The 22,430-nt window shown below is 38.9% G+C and overlaps 2 protein-coding genes across 7 annotated transcripts in view; one reads left to right on the top strand and one right to left on the bottom strand.

The window, feature by feature from the left end:
• Window positions 1–1,358: 1,358 nt before the first annotated feature.
• The window catches only part of TMEM267 (transmembrane protein 267), a 31,415-nt gene continuing 10,343 nt past the window's right edge, over window positions 1,359–22,430 (top strand). Inside the window, exons 1-3 of one of the 6 annotated variants that reach the window (XM_032627859.1) lie at window positions 11,441–11,601; window positions 12,949–13,072; window positions 13,820–14,207. In XM_032627859.1, the coding sequence (XP_032483750.1) occupies window positions 13,896–14,207 (312 nt within the window). In that variant the 5' untranslated portion in view covers window positions 11,441–11,601; window positions 12,949–13,072; window positions 13,820–13,895. Of the gene's footprint in view, window positions 1,805–2,138; window positions 2,190–11,440; window positions 13,073–13,819; window positions 14,208–22,430 lie in introns of those variants that run through there. The other 5 variants (XM_032627857.1, XM_032627860.1, XM_032627856.1 and 2 more) reach the window with 5 other exon arrangements.
• LOC116751664 (kinetochore protein Spc25-like) lies at window positions 9,031–10,659 on the bottom strand. The gene has a single exon (XM_032627855.1). It carries the CDS (start codon window positions 10,154–10,156, stop codon window positions 9,476–9,478), a length of 681 nt encoding a protein of 226 aa, XP_032483746.1. The 5' UTR covers window positions 10,157–10,659; the 3' UTR covers window positions 9,031–9,475.

A 22,430-nucleotide genomic window follows, 5' to 3' on the forward strand; every position in this document is an offset into this window, starting at 1 on the left:
TTAATCAAGTTTTTTCATTTTACTTATGCAGAATTGTATACATTGATCATTTGCTATTTAGTCTCTCTACTCCAAGTATTTTTCAGTAGAACCATGAAAAGAGAATTAGATCTTAAAAAAACAAAACGAAAAACCTTAATGTGGGCAATATTGCTTCAAGCTAAGAATCGAGCACTTTAGCTAAGACTAAATTTTATCTGGACTATCTCATGTACCAGATATTTTCATTTGTTTTGAACATCTCCAAAGATTTATGCTACAAAGTGTATGAAACCAAAAGAGGAATGAGCTCACCGAAAGTGCTATGTATTACACCTGTCTCTTGGGAAAGAACAAAACCATACATCTAAAAAGACTTCAAGATTATACCAGACATAATCAGAAATGTTCAAATGAACTTATGATTTCTTGAAAAGACCAGTCTCTTCACATAAAAGAGAAGAAGCAACAGAGGAAACAACGAGAAAAATAGAGAGCAAAGCAAGCAGAGTGTAGTAGGTTAGTAGAGGTAATGTAAGCAATTTGAATGGGCACAATGCTCTCTTTAGCTCACAATGGGCTCCCTGCCACCTTCAGGTCTCAGCACAAATATCCCTGCCTCAGAGGGGCCTCCGCCAGTTACTATTACATCACCATGTTTACTTCCTTTAGAGCACATATTTCAGTCATTCAACTTCTTTGTGGTCTATATCCTCCACTAGAACTTGAGCTCCATAAAGTTATTTTATAGTCTTATTACCAAGCATAGTGCCTGGCATATTGAGAGCGCTCAGTATGTATTGTGTAATGAACAGTCCCTTTGGGCAGCAGACTGCCCACAGAGAAAATAACTAAGTTGTTTTGGTTGCAGGAAACCACCTATGTTGTCCCTAAATAACTCTAGAAAGCCTAGACTATAAGAAATGCACCCATGCTGCCATAAGGGTAATGCCAAACTGTTACTGGATTCAGACAGAAAATATTTGTTCTTAACATGACTAAAAGCACCCAATATTGTGGTTAATGTGTTCAGTAATATTTTTAATAAGCTTTTAAGCTGTGCAGGTAAAATATGTATAATTTCCTCCCTCAGTTGAGTCTTTCCCGTTGGCTAAGAACCAAGAGTGTGACAAGCAATGAAAAGTTCTGTAACAGAAACTCAGCCACACTAAGGTTCCGTGAAAGACCTAGAAGTTTGCTTGAGATAGATAGAAGATTCGGATTCTCTATGGTCTCCTTCAACTATGTACTTAATATAATCCCATTGCCGCCCCTGCATTACATCCAACACTTGTTTTGAGAAACCAGGTAGGAAGGGGAAAGTTTCCTCTTTGAGCCCCCGCTTTTCGCCCAGTGCTTACTAGAGCCACATGTCAAGCTCGATGTCTCCTTGGTGCTCACAGAGCAGCCACCACTCCGAGGCAGGGAGTCGGGATGGGAACTGGCCACAGATCCACTAAACAAGCTGCACCTTGTCCGTCCAGTTAATCAGAATCAAGCCAGCCTTTATGTTGTCTCTTTTTCCGACTCTTGGGCATTCAGTAGTCATGATTAAGCGTTCTAGCCTTCTCACTGCTGTCCACAAGAAAAAGCTGCCCCCAACGTATACCGCACAGCGCCAAAGAGTAATTATCAAGAGCTCCCCAAGGGGGCGGTGGAGCGCCACAGAGGAGCGTAAGGTCCGCGAAGTCGCCCGGTCTTGCGGAGTGAAAAACTCTCTCCTACGCCCACCCTAAAGGATCCCATGCAGGAAGTCGGAAACATCTCTACATCTCCGGGACAGCCGGCAGCACCTCTGGGCAGAAGCCCGCGCGTCCCATATTCGGTGAGGTTAATTCGCGTCCCCGGCTTCCCGCCCGCCGCGTGGGTGCGCTGTGGACGGCGCCGGCTAAGCCGAGAATGAATCCTCAGGGTCGAGAGAGGGAAACCAACAAGGCACTTTTCACTTCCCACCCGTCGTCCCAAATGTGTCCTTTTGGGGAGCACGACGGTAGGGGAACTCAAGGTACCCAACCCCTCGGCTTAAGAGCCCTCAAGCCGCGTTCCTGGCCGCTTACAGTGGAACCAGTATCCCGGCGTCCTATCGGCCTGCGTCGCGGGCTAGAGCCGCTCAGGCCCGCGGCCGGCGTCTCTCTGGTACCGACGGAAGCGGGTGTAGAGGGGCGGAGCCGCCGTTCGCGCGGCTGGCTTGTTTCAGCGGGGAGCAGACGGTGGGTGCGGCTGATCCTCAGCGAGGGACCGGGCGGGGGGGTGACTGTATGGACGCTGCGAAACTGCGTCCTGAGGTGGCAGGCCGGAGGCGGGGACCACCTGAACCTGAAGTCTAGAAGATCCAGGTTCCCGATGGGGAAGGCGTGGAGGGGCGGCAGTCGCGTGGGACCCGAGAGCAGGCGGGGTGTGCTCGACAGACACTGGCCGGTGTCTCCGGGATCTGCGCGATCCCTGCACGGCCCTCCTGCTTCGTCGCGCCTTATAGATCCCATGGGCGTCAAGCCCTCGCCTAGGCTTCGCGCCCCTGGCGTTTCCCTGGCTCTGGGCGGGTTGCCGGCGATCTTGCCAGAGTTGCCCATTGCCACCTTACCAGCCACGAGGGCCCTTAAGGCGCCCAGGCTCCCGGGAGGCGTGATTGTAACTTGTTCCCTTCCCTGCAGTCGCCAGGGCTTTCCACCTATTTTCTTAATAGACATTTTAAAAATTATTGACTCATGCCAACCTTAGGAAAGAATGACTTTGGGAATTTGCTAAGACTTGTTGAAATTCAGAATCGTCTGTATTTGTAATGGTCATAGGAAAGAAACATTCTACATGCAGGTTACGAAGAGTATCCGTGAAAGTGAGCAAGATTTGTGTTTCCTTTCTTTGCAAATTAGCTGAATTAGATTTGGCATCTGCTTTGAGTACTATAGCATTAAAGAAAGTAAATATATATTAAGTTTCACAGTAACTACAGTTCATTGAGGAGGACTTATTTGTAAAGCATAATAAAGGCAGTTTTTGGATTCTAGACGGTGCTTTTTCCTCAGGTTTTTGTAAATATTTGTGATGGGGTTTGGGGTGGGGGAGAAGGGGTGAAGCAGAAAAGGACATTTCTGTTGGGAATTTGCTACCTCTTATTTTTTTGGTAGGAATAACGTCAGAGATTATTAACAAACAATGCACAACAGTGTGTAAAGTAACTGGCTAAGTATGTGTTTGTCGAGTTAAGGAAAGGGAGGATTACTGCTAGGTATACTTTGAAGACCCCATAGTTGATGGCATAGTACTCTTATGGGAATGGTGCGTGGCAGAGTTTGGCCATTGCCGAAAATGGCTCCCGCAAGTCCTAGAGAGACATTTATGATCTGGGTAACTGGCTGTTACGGCAGAGATCATTCCAAATAATATCTTCAGTTCACAGGCTGAGGACTGCTAACCTGCTTACCCCCTGTATTAGTATAATGAAATATTAAACACCTTGAGCACATAACTTCATGCATGACAAGTTTAACAAAATTATAGTTACTGCTCTTAATGAACTTACCCAACAAAAGTGAATATGTAAAATAAAGGTATTTTACAGTTTAAGAGGTTCTGGAGTCCATTCTATTAATGCGGGAGGAGCAGGAAGTGGAAAAAGGAATCAGAGAGAAGAAAAATGGGACACTTAGGTGTTCTAGTCAGAGACAATAAATAAGATGAAGTACAACTATTAAATTACTGTCTCATACTCAGAATCTACTCTAAATATCTGCACCAGTAGTTGGAGTGGAATAGATGTCGGAACTGTGTTTCTGGGACCATAATTATACCTTTCTTGAAAAGAGAAACTACTGTTTGAGCTATCCATGCTGCATAACAAATTACTGTACCCCAAAACTTAGAGGCTTAAAACAGTAAACAGTTATTATCTCACTGTACCTTTGGGCCAGAACTTTTGGAAGAGGCTTAGCTGGATGGTTCTGCTCAGGGTCTCATGAAGTTGTAGTCCAGATGTTGGCAGTGCTGCAGGCATCTGTAGGCTTGACTAGGGCTGAAAGGATCTGCTTCTGAGTTCGCCCAGGTGAGCTTTTTGTTCCTCTCTCATCAAGCAAGCTGTTTAAACTTTCCATTTAAAATGCATTTTGTGCTGCCCCATTATGTGTATCTGTTCCTATTCATAAACTACTACAGTATATAGACATTTGGAAAACAGTAAGTTTTTCTTTTTCACGTCGCTTTAAATTTGGATCATCATTTAAATACTTTAAGTGATCTTTTCATGTTTCACTTTGCTCATGACACTTAATTAGCTACTCGATCCTTTTTTGTATCTGAACTCATCGAGTAAAACATTAGGTGAGTACATTTAAATATATTTAGTGATGACAAAAATTGTTTAGTGAGTAAAAGAAGATGGATGTAATGAAATGGCTTTATAGAGACATCATGCAATTTGCAATTAGGTGTATAATGACCTTTTGTCTGCTTTCTAGGATGAGACTTGACAATAAATTTGCAATTAAATGCATAGAGAAGCATAGTTTGAGCGGCAGAAGAGCTTTTCTGTTAGGCCTCTGTGTGTACTGTGCCCAGCCTACGTTCTCCTCACAACTCATCCATCTGACTGGCCTTCTTTCTTCTTAGGGCTAATTTACAGGCCACGGCTTACCGAAGGAGGGGGATATTGCTCTGCGGCTATACCTCTCTGGCTTGGTCATTAATTCAAGCTTTCTGTGTCCCAGTTCCCATCCAGCTAAGGGGATAATGATATTATCTTTGGTTCAAAGGAATATTTTATGAACTTTAAAATTATATGCACTGAGCCTTTAAACACATTGACTTCTTTATCCATTCAGGTGTCAGATGTTTACTTTGCAAAGCAGAGACCTGATTCATGATGTGTGGAACTATAAATCCTAAGGTATATGGAAAGGATTCATGACCTTGGAGGTTTCTTTTGCATTTTGGTCATATCTCTTGGTTGAAAGTATCTTGAAATCATTATTTCCTAATCCTGGAAGAATCTGTAGACTATAACTCAATCTTAGTGCTTTAGAGAACAATTTTCATTTTTCCAAATGACTAAGAATTTGAGGATGGTTTTAGATTCCATTGTCATTAACAAAATAGTTGTTCTCTGCAAAGCAAGTATTCTTCACACTAATAAAAAAACTTAAAGGAACCTGCATAAGTTTATTTCATCTGGAGATACAGAAATCTTTCATACAGGCTTTTCATGTACCAACTAATACATAAATGTAAATACATTATTTTTATATTATACTATAAATTTGATGTGAGATTTGCATACAATTTTATTAATGTTATATATTCTAATTTATTAATATTTATAATGTTATAAATATGTTTCTACATTTTTAAAAATTGTACTTTAAGAAACTGAGCTTAGCATCATGGTCTGAGTTATTAATTACTTCTAACTTTTCAAAGGAGCTTTATTGGTTTTGTTTTCATGATAGTAATAGCATTAAAAATTTTTATGAAATCAAAAAAAAGGGAAAAAAAGTAATGATCACATGTAAGCCCACTAGTGAGAGGCAAGCCAGTTGAACAGCCTTCCAGATTTTTTATTCATATGTACATATTTTTAACAAAAATGTAATATTTTAAATATTATTTTTAGGCTACCTTTTAAATTTTAGTATCTATTGAGCATTTCCTATGTCAACAAATATGGGAATAAGTATTTTTTTAATGACTGCATAATTGTATGGAATTTATTTCACTAGCCCTGTATTTTGGACACATAGTTTCTGATTTTTCCTTATTATAAACAATGCTGTGCTGAACATCCATGTGTAACTCTTTGTATTTATCTAATTCGTTTCTTAGGATAATTTCCTAGAATTGGAAATCCTGAATCAAGTGTTTGCTCATTTATTAATCATTTTTGATACATATTGTCAAATTGTCTGCTAGAAGAGTTATACCAATTTATACAACTGCTAATACTGAGTGATCGTTTCCCCACCACAAACAAATCATTAGCAATCTTTCGTCGATCTTATGTTGAAATCTCATTGTTTTAAATTCAATTGATTACCAATAAAGTTGAAATCTTTTAATAGTTTTCTTTGACTTCCAAATTGCCTTTTCATAGACATTGCCATGTTATTATTGGGATACGTATTTTTTCTTCTTGTTAGTTTTAAAAGCCCTTAGTAAAGTAGGGCTTCTAATCTTTCTCCATCATAAATGTTCAAAATTTCCTCCATTTATTAGTCTTTAATTTTGACATGCAGAAGTCTACATTTTTATATAGTTATGTCTATCGGTATTTTTTTTATTTTTATTTTTATTTTCTGTGGTATGCAGGCCTCTCACTGTTGTGGCCTCTTCCATTGCGGAGCACAGGCTCCGGACGCGCAGGCCCAGCGGCCATGGTTCACAGGCCTAGCCGCTCCGCGGCATGTGGGATCTTCCCGGACCGGGGCACGAACACGTGTCCCCTGCATCGGCAGGTGGACTCTCAACCACTGCACCAGCAGGGAAGCCCCCAACTCCAAGTTTTGAGACCAAAGAAACAAATATGCCAAGAATCTTTTATGACAGCAGCAGATAGGGCAGTACTAGCAACAATGCCAATGATAATATGTGGTGATGGGTCAGGCAGTGTAGGCTGGGCTCAGGGTCAGAGAGGTCTTCACCACAGGTGTCTGGTGTCATTTTCACTGAGGTGCTTGAGGCAGAGTTTGAAGCCTGGTTCTTGAAACCTGGCAAGTCTGTGATTTCCCAATATCCTTTTAATGGTTTTTGCTTTTACTTAGAGTCCTTTCTCTTCCGTGCACTTAAGAACCCTAACTGACACAGGATCTGAGTGAAATAGTTGTTCCTTACCAATTTGGAATTATACATACATTTCCGCCTTCCCCAAACACACACTTGACCTGTCTCAGACTTTGCATTTACCTTTCAGTATTCATATTACAATGCTTTTGCAAGTTTATTGGCATTAACTCTTTCGACTGCCAATCTGAAAATGTTTTGTGAAGTTGCTAAAAGAAAATCACTTTTATGATTTTGATGAGAGTTACATTAAATTTATAGATTAATTTGAGGAGGATAAGACCATCCATGTTGTCTTCTTCCTCAGTAAAATGGTCTGGCTCTTGTATCAGTAAAATTCCATCAAAGGAGCAGAACTACTTTGCGTGCTAAGGAATAAGAAGTTTAGACCTGCTGTAATCGTGGGGCTCGGAGGGCAGGTGCTGCAGGCCGTTGCCTCTGAGTCTGTTTTTGAACCTGAAGCTGCAGCAAGTCGGGAGGGGAAGGTAGATGTGGATGAGAACAAGGACAGAATGGAACCTGCACTGGCCTCTCACCAAATCCAGTTTTGATGCTGTGGGTGACCTGCAGGAGAGGCTGGCTCTCTTGACCTTGGGGCTGCACATACAGGCCCAGGATTTGGAGAAGCTGAAGGAAGATATGGTGAAGGCTGAAGGAGCTGCAGGCCTAGCTGCTTGCTCATGCCAGCAAGGTGAGCTGACAGATCAGCGGCAAGATGTGCGAGCTCCATGGTGCGTCCAGCACCAACCTTTAGAGTTAAAAAGTGTGGCTGCTGCTTCACTTCTGCCTTCCAAGTCCCATGTACAGTGTCTCCTGTAGCCAGCACTACAAAGAACTATAAAAGGAAGGGGATTCTCGGAAATGTCCTTCCAACTTAGCTGCGTTAACATAGCACAAAGCCACCAGAGCTCTAAACAGCTGATTGATAAAGCACAGCTTTGACATTTTCTTCACATGCATTACCTGTTTAGTTTATTCCTTGATGTTTGAATTTTTATTGCTGTTGTGAACGTTCATTTTCCTGTATTTTCCCCTTATGATTATTGCTGGTATATTAATAATTTATCTTGAATTAGCCGCCTTTTGCAACTTAAATTTTAACAATTTTCAATTTATTCTCTTGGATAGGCAGTCATTTCACTTACAAACTAATATAATTGTTTTCTTCCTGATAAGGTAATGACACATTTTCTCTCTCCCTCCCTCTATCCCTTCCTTGCCTCATTACATTGATTAAAACTGCCAGAACAATATTATAATAGCTGTACTGTTTTGAATTTAAAGGTAATGTTTCTTGGTTTTCATTCATTTTGGTTTCTTGTAACCTAGCAGTTCTTAATGTTTAGTGAACATAAGAATTACCTGGTATTCACACTTGCTAAAAATGGAGATTTCCAGGAACACATGCTACATTTTACTAAATGCCATTTAATCATTTAATAGGCAATACCTGGTGGATAACAGATACAGTGTATGATGATTTTTATTTAATTCATTCAATGAATACTTGTTGAGCATCCACTGTGTGCTAAAAGATAGTGGTGAACAGATAGACAAAGTCTGCTCTCTGAGCTTTTGTTTTCTTTCCTGAAATGTTTACAGAGCATAAACACTTGAAAAGTAAGCAAGTCTTTTGGCTCTAACAGAATTATTTGCACCACCATTTAAGCTTAGTTTCGTCGAGCTAATTAGGTCACTATTTTTCTTTTAAGCAGTTTAAAAGTGATGAATTATATATTGCATTGTGGTCAGAGAATTTGGCCTGAACATTTCCACTTTTTAGATTTTGTTGAAGTTTTTCTTGTGGATGAGTAAATGTGTAATTAAATTTTATAAATGAGCCACAGACATTTGGAAATAATGTGTATTCTATGTAATATACACAGTTTTAGACCTGTATATGAAATTAAATTTGTAATTAAATTATTCAGACTGTCTATATCTTTTTTTTTTTTGCTATTTGACCTAATTCATGTAAGCACGATTTGACATGTAAGCATCTTCTTATCTAACTTTACTATGACTTGAATATTTTATCCCTTTTAGTCCCACTAAGTCTTTTGCCATAAATTGTGATTGATGGTAGTATTACCACAGCTGCTTAATTTTGTTTGTGTTTTCTAGGTATGTATTTTCTCATCTCTTTATTTTCTGTATTGCTAAGACTTTTTGTTTGAGATGTTTTCTTATGAACAGTAACTTGGGAGATATTTACTTCTGTTCCAATCTGTCTCTTTATAGAGAAATTTAATACATTCACATATATTATAGTATTTGTGTTTGATGTGTTTGTTTCCTTTTTTACTTTTTTGGTGGGTGGGGGTGGGAGTACAATTTTCTTCTTCATTTTTTTCCTTTTCTGTTTTGCTATATTGAGCAAGTTTTCTGTATTCCTCTCTTCTTCCCCTAGAAATTTAGAAGTGCTGCTCCTTATTTTTTCCCCAGAAATCATATATAAAAGTGTTATAATTTCTAAGGTAAAAATCTTAAAATTTGCAGTTGTCACATAGGGGCCATAATTTAGTTGTTTAGAACCCTATTGTCATAGTCCTGTTCTCCCAGAGCTCTGTAATTGTTGTCCCACAATATTTGGTGTTGATGTTAATCACATTCTCTTTCTTTTGCAGATAACCATTGTTGTTGATGATGATGTGTTTTTTGGACGTGGAAACTCTTAAGGATTTTCTCTATATTTTTATTTTTTTAACGGTTTTTATACACTATTTATACATTAATTATAAACAATAGCAGTAAAAGCTTTCCAAACATTGGCAAGAAAAGCCGAAAAATTGTTGGTCTTCCTTACATTTTCTTGAAATTCTGCTAGGCACTCAAAATGAGGAGCGCTATCTGACACCTCATAGTCCCTTGCTTCATTTAGGCTCAGGGAAAACATAAATAGGCTCTCAGGATGCTTAGGGTCAATATTAGTGAATAGAAACTGCAACTTATCACCATAAATTTTTTGAATTTCTAGTCCCAGTCGACCTGTATACAGGTCTGCAGATTTCTGTAGCCTTTTCAACCTCTCTTCTTTAGCTTTGTTAGCAGTGGAAATAGTTTCCCTCTTCCTAGCATATTCTTCCTTAAGGTCCTGGATATCTGCAGTCAGTGCGTCCAGGTCCTGCTTTTTGTCTTTTACTTCAGCAATCAACTTCAACACATTCTCTTTCTTTTCTTGAGTGAGCTTATTCTGCCTGCAGATCTGATTTTGATATTCCAGAAACATCTCAACCATTCGTTCTTCTTCCTTTAATTTCACAGCCAGCTTTTCTGCAAACGCTTTAATGGAATCCTTGTAGGTATCTCTTAGGCCCACCATCTGACAGGAGGTGTCACTGACAGTGCTTTTGAATTTATTCCAAAATTCATTTATGCTTTTATCGAATAGTGCCAGTCCGTCCTCTACCATTGTGTAAGACAATGCGATACCAGCCAACAGCGGGTCTCCAGAATCGGATCCCGCAGCCGCGCCAACTTTCCTATTTCAAAACTCTCTATATTGTTTGAATTTGTTTTTTCTTTCAATGCCCACCTCTTTGTCCTTTTTTTCTCCCTCAAGCTTTGGGAAAATTCTTTGAAAGTATTTTTACTCACTAATTGTGTTTTTTGAAGCATTCATTTTACTATGCATTGCTTCTATTGACTTTTATTTGGGCCATCAGGTTTTTCATCCCCATAATCTCTTTCTTGTTTTCAGATGCTCCTTTTACATGAAAGGCTGCTACTGTTACTGACAATAAAATGTTTCCCCTAACTTTTTAACATCTTTATTGGAGTATAATTGACATGTAATAAACTGTACATATTTAAAATGTGCGATTTGATATGTTTTGATGTGGGTATGAGACTATGAACCGTGAAACTGTTACCACAATCAAGATGATGAACGTATCTGTCCCTCCAGTTTCCTTATGCTCCTTTTTTTTTTTTTTTTTTTTTTGCGGTACGTGGGCCTCTCACCGCCGCGGCCTCTCCAGTTACGGAGCGCAGGCTCCGGACACGCAGGCTCAGCGGCCATGGCTCACAGGCCCAGACGCTCCGCGGCATGTGGGATCTTCCCGGACCGGGGCACGAACCCGTGTCCCCTGCATCGGCAGGTGGACTCTCAACCACTGCGCCGCCAGGGAAGCCCTTATGCTCCTTTTGAATCCTTCCTGCCCCTCCGGTCTCCAGGCAACCACTGATCTGCTTTCTGTCACTTAGATTAGTTTGTATTTTCTAGAATTGTATATAAATGGAATCATACTATGTACTCTTTTAAAACAATATTTCTAAATGAAAATTTCAAACATAAAAGGAGTATAATGAACTAAAGTATGTCCATTACCTAAATTTAACAATTATAACATTTTCACATACTTGCTTCAATTATTTACTTTTTAAAAATAGACTTTTTTTTTTTTATAGTAGTTTTAGGTTTACGGGAAAATGGAGCAGAGTAGAGAGTGTTCCCATATATTCCTTCTACCTCTGCACACATTTCTCCCTATTAACTTTTTGCATGAGTGTGGCACATTTGTTACAATTAATGAACCAATATTGATACATTATTATTGACTAAAGTCCACAGTTTACATTAGGGTTCATTCTTTGTGTTATACAGTTCTATGGGTTTTGACTATGTAATCTTTTTTTTTTTTTTTTTTGGTCTGGTTTAGTGTTATTTTAAGGTTCATTCATGTTTTTGTATGATTCACATTTTGGTTTCTTTTTATTTCTTTTTTTCCACATTTTGTTTATCCAGTTGGGTTGTTTCCAGCTTGGAGCTAATGTAAAGAAAGCTGCTATGAGCATTGATGTGCCCATCTTTGATGTGCAAGTCTTTGTGCAGATGTTTGCTCTCATTTCTCGTAGGTAAATACCTAGGAATAGAATGACTGAGTCATATGGTAGGAGTATGTTCAACTTTTTCAGAAACTGGAAAGTTGTATCATTTTACATTTCCACCAGCAGTGTATGAGAATTCTGGTTGCTCCACATCTTGTCAACATTTGGAATGGTCAGTCTTAAATTTTAGCAGTTCTAATAGTTATGTTTGGAATCTCATTGTGGTTTTAGTTTCCATTTCCCTAATCATGAATGATGTTGAACATATTTCATGAGCTTCTTGACCACCTGTGTATCATCGTTGTAAAGTACCTTTTCAGATCTTTCACCCAACTTTGTATCAGTCTGTTTTTCTGTTATCATGTTTTGAGAATTCTTTGCTCTGTGTACAAATCCTTTATCAAATATGAGATATGCAAATATTTTCTCCCAGTCTGTGTCTTGTCTTTTCATTCTCTTAACATTGTCTTTCAAAGAGCAGAAGTTCTTAACTTTGATGAAATTCAGTATATCAACTTTTTAAAACAGATGGAGCTTTTGATACTGACACTAAGAACTCTTTGTATAACCCAAGGACAAAAATATTCTCCTGTGTTTTCTTCCAGAAGTTTTACAGTTTTGTTTTACTTTTAGGTCTGTGATCCATTTTGAGTTAATTTTTGTATAGGGAGGAAGGTATGGATTGAGGTTCATTATTTTTGCATATGGCTATCCAACTGTTCCAGCACCGTTTGTTGAAAGGAATATCTTTTCTCCATTGACTTTCCTTCGCACGTTTGTCAAATAATCAATTGACCATCATGTGTGGATCTATTTGTGATCCCACTCTATTCTGTTGCCTTGATATATTTGTCCATCTTCATAACGATACCACATTCTTCATTACTGTAGCTTTATAATAGACTTGAAATCAGATGGTGTAAGTCCTTCAACTTAGTCTTTTTTAAAGGTGTTTTCCTATTCTAGGTCTTTTGCATTTCCCTATAAATTTTAGAATATATACAATGAGCTATGCATAGTTTTTATTACAGAATGGAGGTTGAATCATTCTCAATAAATCATTTAGTTATTCTTTAAGTCTCAGAACTAAAACAAAATAATACAAACACTTCAGGTATCACACAATGTTGATAACTTTAACTAGATAAGTGATTTCAATATTCTATGCCAGGCAAGCACTCAGAATTATGATTGCCTTTTTATGTCAGTTAAGGTTCTTTGGTTAGAGGTAACAGAAAGGAAAAGGGGGCTTATTGGGAAAATCCTGAGGTAGCTCATGGAAGGTGAAAGGTGAGCTGCAGGAACCAGGGCAGCTCTGAGAACCTTAGAGCTTGGACCTGAGGACTTGATGTCCTTATGATTCTTTTTTCCTAGGCTGTCCCATGTAGTGGAGTCCCTGGTCTGTAAGAAGAAAAAGAACTTTCCCCATCAGCTCCACTAGGGAAAATTCTGGAAGGGAGTCTGGATTGGCCAAGCTGGGGTCACCTTCATAAGCAGAGTAATCACTACTAATCACTACTATAAAATTATTACTAATTAGTAATTGCTTGTTAATCACTACTATTAATAAGGGATACAGGGAATTCTAATTGGTCAGCTCCAGAGTTTGGGTATTTTGATGAGCAGTTTTCCCAAGGGAAGTGGATGCTGTTATCAGAAAAAGTATGGAAAGCAGTTGCTGGGTACCCAGACGCAATGGATCCCCACTACTGTGTAGTACACATTGCTGAAAGAACTATTTGATGACCTCAAAGTAGTAGATTAGTCAGTGGGCTTTCTTAAATTTCCCTTGATACATGCTACCATCTAAACTGTTGTTCCTACAAAGCTAATCTGTTCTCTTTGGGCCACATGGCATATTATGTATAAATGTAAGAAATACCATTTCTTTTAATACAAAAGTTGCTAAGAGAGTATATCGTAAATGTTCTCATCACACTCACACAAAGGTAACCATGTAAAGTCATGAATGTGTTAACTAACCTTATTGTGGTAATCATTTCACAATACACATGTATATCAAATCATCATGTTGTGTAAGATAAACTTACACAGTGCTATGTACCAGTTATATCTCAATAAAGCTGGAAAAAATAAAATGAAATTACTGATAACAGTTAAAGAAAAAAAGAAATACCAGTTTTTACAACTTGGTTTTATACTTGTAAAATTATTCTCGATATCGTTTTGTTTATATATTATAATGGCCGCCCATAATCTTCATTTTCTCTGCTTTCTATTTTAGGGTGACTGGGAATGTAAACAAGAATAAGCTGTTTGTTTCCTGATGGCTTTTAGCATATACTGACATACCATTTGTGATGGCATCCGAGACTGAGAAGACCCATGCTTTACTCCAGTCTTGTAGCACTGAATCTCTTATTTCCAGCCTTGGTCTGGGCATTTTCTGCCTAGTAGCTGACAGACTTCTTCAGTTTTCCATAATTCAACGAAATGACTGGCTTCGTGCACTCTCAGATAATTCAGTACATTGCGTGATTGGCATGTGGTCATGGGCAATAGTCATTGGAATCAAGAAGAAGACTGACATTGGAGAAATCGTCTTAGCTGGATTTTTAGCCTCTGTTATTGATATAGACCACTTTTTTCTAGCTGGATCCCTATCTTTAAAGGTAAGAAACCTATATGTTTAATTTTTCTGGTCTTTCATTTTTTTTAACATCATTTTATTTATCTTCACAGCATCATTCTACTTAGAGCTAGAGAAGATTAGCCTTATTTTAAAACAGGAAAGCCCATTCTTCCAACTTTTTTGAGCACCGAGTACTTCCCTGAGGGCACAGACATGTTGCTGACCACATCATATGACATCACAAAGTGTCGTGGATGCACCCAGAGCAAGGGCTCACTAATTGTACCGAAGGAGTTCCATTCTGGCTTTACAGAGGATGTGTTTAGCCAAGCCTTTTTTTTTTTTTTTAAATTGAAGTATAGTTAATTTACAATGTTGTGTTAATTTCTGCTGTACAGCAAAGTGGTTCAGTTACATGTATATATACATTCTTTTTTTCAAATATTTTTTTCCATTATGGTTTATCATAGGATATTGAATAGAGTTCCCTGTGCTATAAATAGGATATTGTTGTTTATCCATTACCCAAGTCTTGAAGGAAAGATTAGCTAACTGCTTTAAAGTAATGGGGGTCATTCTCAAGGCCATCCTAGTCCTTTTTGTATCAAGGTTCTTTCTTTAGGACCACACTTAAAATTTTCCCCTATTCTTCATGTTTTACAGTTAATATGAAGCTCCTATGTGCTCCATAACAGCTGAATAGCTTTAAGATGATTCATGACTGTAATGGATTCATTCATTCCTCAAGTCCCTCTTGAGGCCAAGGTGTGCATTTCAGCAGGCTGATCAGGACACAGTCCCTGGTGGAGAAATTGAGGAATTTCATTGAGGCTTTAGGGGTATAGCTTACACAGTGACCTATTAGTATAGCTTATACAGTGACCTATTAGTATTTAAGCCTAAAATGGCAGTTCAGATAATATTTTCTAAGTGTCAACAGATTTACCTACTGTTTGTGTAGTTATGATCTATAAACACATCAGGAAAGAAATACAAACTTGTAGAGCAAGGACTTAAGCTTTGTTCACCACTGGCTAGAACACTGTCTGGCTTACCTAGTAGGTGTTCAGTAAACATGTGTTGAATGAATAAGAAATGATCTTTTGTTCTTCCCAGTATGTGTCAAGTCCCGCACCAGGTACTTCTCAGAGGTTGTCTCACTTATTTAGAAATTTAATCAGTAAGGAATCAGTAATTCCTGATTAAAGACAAATTTTAACTTTTTTTTTTTGCTATAAGTAGAGGCAGCATAACATTGCTGTTTAAGATTGGAATCAGAAGACCAGAGTTTAAATCCTAGTATATGGTCTCAGCAGAGCACTTTTCTTCCTTAAGTCTCAATTTTGTCATCTCTAAAATGTGGATTGTGACGTTACTTGTCTCATAGGGTTGTTGTGAGGATTAAATGAGTATGTTAAGTGACACACCCTGGCAAATAGTTGGTAAAAAGTGTGATTTAGGAAAGCTGCCAAGACGGTGGAGTAGAAAGACCCTGAGCTCACCTCCTCTCATGAGCACACCAAAATCACAACTATCTGCAGAACAACCATCAACGAAAAAGACTGGAACTTACCAGAAAAGATCTTCTACAGCTAAAGACATACAGAAGGAACCACAACGAGGTGGGCAGGAGGGGCAGACTCGTGATACAATCAAATCCCATACCCGCTGGGTGGGTGAACCACAAACTGGAGAATAGTTATACTGCAGAGGTTCTCCCCCAGGAGTAAGAGTTCTGAACCCCATGGCAGTCTTCCCAGCCTGGAGGTCTGGCACCAGGAAGACAAGCCCCCAGAGCATTTGGCTTTGATGCCAGCAGGGTTTAATTGCAGGATCCTCATAAGACTGGGGGAAAGAGACTTCACGCTTAAAGGGTGCACACAAAATCTCATGTGCGCTGGGACCCAGAGCAAAAACGTTAATTTGATAGGAGCCTGGGCCAGACCTACTTGCTGGTCTTGGAGAGTCTCCTGGAGAGACAGGGCAGCTATGGCTCAACCTGGAGACATAGACATTGGTGGCAGAGATATTGGGAAATATTCAAATGTGTAAATACTGCTGCTGGGGGCTGCCATCTTAGCTCATTAGTGCCAAAACCTGGCCCCACCCAACAGCCTGTAGGCACCAATGATGCCTCAGGCCAAACAACTAACTGGGTGGGGAATAGCCCCACCAGTTAGCAGAAAGTCTGCCTAAAGATTTCTGACCCAGACACACTGCTAGACATGGCCCTTCCCACCAGAGAGCCAAGACCCACCTCTAGCCACCAGTGGGCAGGCACCAGCCCTTCCCACCAGGAAGCCCATACTAGTCTCTAGACTAGCCTCACCCACACCAGTAGCAGAAAAATACAGTCCTTCAGCCTGCAGACCAAGCCTGCCAACAGCAAGCCAGACCTGACCCTGAGACAAGCTGGGCCCTGCCCCTGCCCACTAGCATGCCAACGCAATCTTTGGGACACTCCACACACTATACCCAACTATGTCAGGAGCTGCCCCCCACCGCCCCACCAGCCAGTGATACGAAACACGCTTTGGGATCCCTGGGCCCTGCAGTCAGACCAGGAACGAGCTCTGCCTGCCAGTAGTCCAGCACTAACCCCAGGATCTAGCTTCACCTGCCAGTGGGTAGGCAATAGCCCCAGTGTCTTCAGGACCCTGACTCTGCTCAGCAGTAAGCCAACACTAGCTGCAGGGCCCCATGGAGTTCTGCAGCCAGCTGCCTCATGACCAGGCCCCACTAAACAGCAGCCAGCAGCATCCACACAAGACGGGGCCTGGCAACCAACTGGACTAAGAGCCAACCAAGCCTGCCAGGCCACCCACATAGCCCAACACAAAAGAAGGACCCACACAGCCCTCTTAGGGGGACCCCTAGACCATATAGCTTGGGTGATGAGAGGGGAGTGCACTGCTGGGATGCATAGGATGTCTCCTACAAAAGGATACTTCTCCAAAGTTGAGAAATGTAACTAACCTACCACATACACAAAAATGCAAATAGCAACCTATGACAGAATGAAGCAGCAGAGGAATATGTTTCAGACGAAGGAACAAGATAAAAACCCAGAAGAACTAAGTGAAGTGGAGTAGGCTATCTACCTGAAAAAGTTCAGAGTAATGATTGTAAAGGTGATCAAAGAACTCAGGAGGAGAATGGATGCACAGAGTGAAAAGTTAGAAGTTTTTAACAAAGAGTTAGAAAATATAAAGAAAAACCAAACAGAAATGAAGAATACAATACTGAAATGAAAAATGCACTAGAAGGGATCAATAGTAGACTAAATGATACAGAAGAATGGATCAGTGAGCTGAAAGACAGAGTACTGGAAATCACTGCTGCTGAACAGAAAAAAAGAATGAAAAGAAATAAGGACAGTTTAAGAGACCTCTGGGACAACATCGAATGCACTAATATTCACGTTGTAGTGGTCCTGGAAGGGGAAGAGAGAGACAAAGGGCCTGAGAAAATATTGAAGAGATAACAGCTGAAAACTTCCCTAACGTGGGAAAAGAAATAGTTACCCAAGTCCAGGAATTGCAGAGTCCCATGCAGGATTAACCCAAAGAGGAAGACACCAAGACACACTGTAATCAAAATGACAAGAATTAAAGAAAAAGAGAGAATATTAAAAGTAGCAAGGGAAAAGCAACAAATAACATACATGGGAACTCCCGTAAGGCTATCAGCTGATTTTTCAGCAGAAAACTCTGCAGGCCAGAAGGGAGTGGCAGGATATATTTAAAGTGATGAAAGGGGAAAACCTACAACCAAGAACACTCCACCCAGCAAGGCTCTTGTTCAGATTTCAGTGAGAAAGCAAAAGCTTTATAGACAAGCAAAAGCTAAAAGAATTCTGCACCACCAACCCAGCTTTACAACAAATGTTAAAGGAAATTCTCTAGGCCAAAAAGGAAAGTCTGCAACTAGCAACAAGAAAATTATGAAAGGAAAAACTCATGGTAAAGGCAAACCTACAGTAAAGGTGGGAAATCATCCAAACACAAAGCTAGTAGGGAGGTTAAAAGACAAAAGTAGTAAAAATCATCTGTATCCACAATAAGCGGTTAAGAGGTACACAGAACAGTTAGATGTAAAATATGACATCAAAAGCAGTAATTGTGAGGGCAGGAGAGTACAAATGCAGGGTATCTAAAATGCATTTGAAATTAAGAGATCAACAACTTAAAACAATCATATATATACATACATACATATATATATATATATATATAGAGAGAGAGAGAGAGAGAGAGAGAGACTCTGTTACAAAAACCTCATGTTAATTGCAAACCAAAAATCTCTAATAGATATACACACAAAAAGAAAAAGGAATCCAGACATAACACCAAAGATAGTCATCAAATCACAAGAAAACAAAAGAAGAAAGGGGGCAAAACACATACAAAAACAAATCCAAAACAATTAACAAAATGAGAATAAGAACATACACATAGATAACTACCTTAAATGTAAATGGACTAAATGCTCCAAACAAAAGACATAGAGTGGCTGAATGGTTAAGAAAATAAGACCCGTATATATTCTGCCTACAAGTGACTCACTTCAGATCCAGAGACACATACAGACTGAAAGCAAGAGTATAGAAAAGGGTATTCCATGCAAATAGAAATCAAAAGAAAACCAGAATAGCAATACTTATATCAAACAAAATAGTCGTTAAAATAAAGACTGTTACCAGAGACAAAGAAGGACACTACACAATGACCAAGGGATGAATCCAAGAAGAAGATATAACAATTATAAATATATGCACCCAACTTAGAAGCACCCCAATATATAAGGCAAATATAACAGCTACAAAAGGAGAAATCAACAATAACACAATAATAGTAGGGGACCTTAACACCCCACTTACATCAATGGACAAATCATCCAGACAGAAATCAATAAGGAAACACAAGCCTTAAATAACACGTTAGACCAAATGAACTTAATTGATATGTAGAGAGCATTCCATCTGAAAGCAGCAGAATACACATTCTTTTCAAGTTGGAACATTTTCCAGGACAGATCACATGCTAGGCCACAAAACAAGCCTCGGTAAATTTAAGAAAACTGAAATCATATCAAGCATCTTTTCCAACCAAAACACTGTGAGACTAGAAATCAACTACAAGGAAAAAAACTGCATGAAACACAAACATGTGGAGGCTAAACAGTATGCTACTAAACAACAAATGAATCACTGAAGAAATAGAGGAAATCAAACAATACCTAGAAACAAATGATAACAAAAACATGATGAGCCAAAACTTATGGGATGCAGTAAAAGCAGTTCTAAGAGGGATGTTTATAGCGATATAAGCTTACCTTCGGAAACAAGAAAAATCTCAAATAAATAACCTAACTTTACACCTAAAGGAACTAGAGAAAGAAGAAAAAACAAAACCAAAGTTAGTAGAAGGAAAGAAATCATAAAGATCAGAGCAGAAATCAATGAAATAGACATGAAGAAAACAATAGAAATGATCAATGAAACTAAAAGCTGGTTCTTTGAAAAGGTAAACAAAATTGATAAACCTTTAGCCACACTCATCAAGAAAAACAGAGAGAGGGCCCAAATCAGTAAAATTAGAAATGAAAAATAAGAAGTTACAACTGACACAACAGAAATACAAAGGATCATAAGAGACTACTATGTGGAACTATATGCAAATAAAATGGACAACCTCTAAGAGATGGACAAATTCTTGGATGGGTACAGTCTCCCAAGACTGAACCAGGAAGAAATAGATAATATGAACAGACCAATTACCAGTACTGAAATTTAATCAGTAATTTTAAAACTCCCAACAAGGGACTTCCCTGGTGGTCCAGTGGGTAAGTCTCCACGCTCCCAATGCAGGGGACCCGGGTTCGATCCCTAGCCGGGGAACTAGATCCCGCATGCATGCCACAACTAAAAGTTCACATGCTGCAACTAAGTCTGCATGCCGCAACTAAGAGTCTGCATGCTGCAACTAAGAAGGCCACATGCCACAACTAAGAAGGCCGCATGCCACAACTAAGAAGCCCAAGCCTGCATGCCACAACTAAAAGATCCCACATGCCGCAACTAAAGATCCTGCATGCTGCAGCAAAGATCCCATGTGCCACAACTATGACCCGGTGCAGCCTAAATAAATTAATTAATAAATTAAAAAAAAAAAAAACTCCCAACAAACAAAAGTCCAGGATTAGTTGGCTTCACAGGTTAATTCTACCAAACAAATAGAGAAAAGTTAACACCTATCCTTCTGAAACTGTTCCAAAAAATTGCAGAGGAAAGAATACTTCCAAACTCATTCTATGAGGCCACCATCACCCTGATACCAAAACCAGACACAGATACCACAAAAAAAGAAAATTACAGGCCAGTATCACTGATGAACATAGATGCAAAAACCATCAACAAAATACTAGCAAACTGACTCCAACAATACATTAAAAGGACCATACACCATGATCAAGTGGATTTATCCTAGGGATGCAATGATTTTTCAATATCCACAAATCAATCAATGTGATACACCACATTAACAAACTGAAAAATAAAAACCATATGATCATCTCAATAGATGCAGAATAAGCTTTTGATAAAATTCTATATATATTATTAAAAAATTCTCCAGAAACTGGGCATAGAGGTAACATACCTCAACATAATAAAGGCTGTACATGACAAACCCACAGCTAACATCATAGTCAATGCTGAAAAGCTGAAAGCGTTTCCTTTAAGATCAGGAACAAGACAAGGATGTCCACTCTTGCTGCTTTTATTCAACATAGTTTTGGAAATCCTAACCACAGCAATCAGAGAAGAAAAGGAAATAAAAGGAATCCAAATTGGAAAGAAGTAAAGCTGTCAGTGTTTGCAGATGACATGATACTATACATAGAAATTCCTAAACATGCCACCAGAAAACTACTAAAGCTCGTCAATGAATTCAGTAAAGTTGCAGGATACAAAATTAATATACAGAAATATATTGCATTTCTATACACTAACAATGAAATATAAAAGAGAAAAAAAGAAACAATTCCATTTACCATCACATCAAAAAGAATAAAATACCTAGGAATAAACCTATCTAAAGAGGCAAAAGACCTGTACTCAGAAAATTACGAGACCCTGATGAAATAAATTGAAGATGACACAAACAGATGGAAAGATATGCCATGTTCTTGGATTACAAAATCAATTTTGTTAAAATGACCATACTATCCAAGGCAATCTACAGATTCAATGCAATCCCTATAAAATACCAATGGCATTTTTCATATAACTAGAACAAATTTTAAAATTTGTCTGGAAACACAAAAGACCCCGATTAGCCAAGACAGTCTTGAGAAAGAAGAACAGAGCTGGAGGCATCAGGCTCCATGACTTTGGCCTATACTGCAAACTACAGTAATCAAAACAGTATGGTACTGACACAAAAACAAACACATAGATCAATGGAACAGGATAGCAAGCCCAGAAATAAACCCATGCACTTATGCTCAGTTAATCTACCACAAAGGAGGCAAGAATATACAAGGGAGAAAAGGCAGTCTTTTCAGTAAGTGGTGCTGGGAAAACTTGACAGCTACATGTGAAAGAATGAAATTAGAACATTTTCTAACACCATATACAAAAATAAACCCAAAATGGATTAAAGACCTAAATATAAGACCAAATACTATAAAACTTGTAGAGGAAAACATAGGCAGAACACTCTTTGACATTAAATCACACCAGTATTTTTTTGGTTCTGTCTCCTAGAGTAGTGGAAATAAAAGCAAAGATAAACAAATTGGACCTAATTAAACTTAAAAACTTTCATACAGCAAAGGAAATTGTAAACAAAATAAAAAAACAACCTATGGAATAAGAGAAAATATTTGCAAACGATGCAACTGACAAGGGATTAATTTCCAAAATGTACAAATAGCTCACATAGCTCAATATCAAAAAAACAAACAACCCACTCAAAAAATGAGCAGAAGAACTGAATAGACACTTTTCCAAAGAGGAAATGCAGGTGGCCAACAGGCACATGAAAAGATGCTCAACATTGCTAACCATCAGGGAAATGCAAATCAAAACCACAGTGAGATATCACCTCACACCTGTTAGAATATCATGAAAAAGATTACGAATAACAAATGTTGGTGATGATGTGGAGAAAAGGGAACCCTCGTACACTGTTGGTAAGAATGTAAATTGTGTAGCCACTATGGAGAACAGTATGAAGTTTCCATTAAAAACTAAAAATAG

This window comes from Phocoena sinus, chromosome 3, assembly GCF_008692025.1.
Source record: "Phocoena sinus isolate mPhoSin1 chromosome 3, mPhoSin1.pri, whole genome shotgun sequence".
NCBI classification, from domain to species: Eukaryota; Metazoa; Chordata; class Mammalia; order Artiodactyla; family Phocoenidae; genus Phocoena; species Phocoena sinus.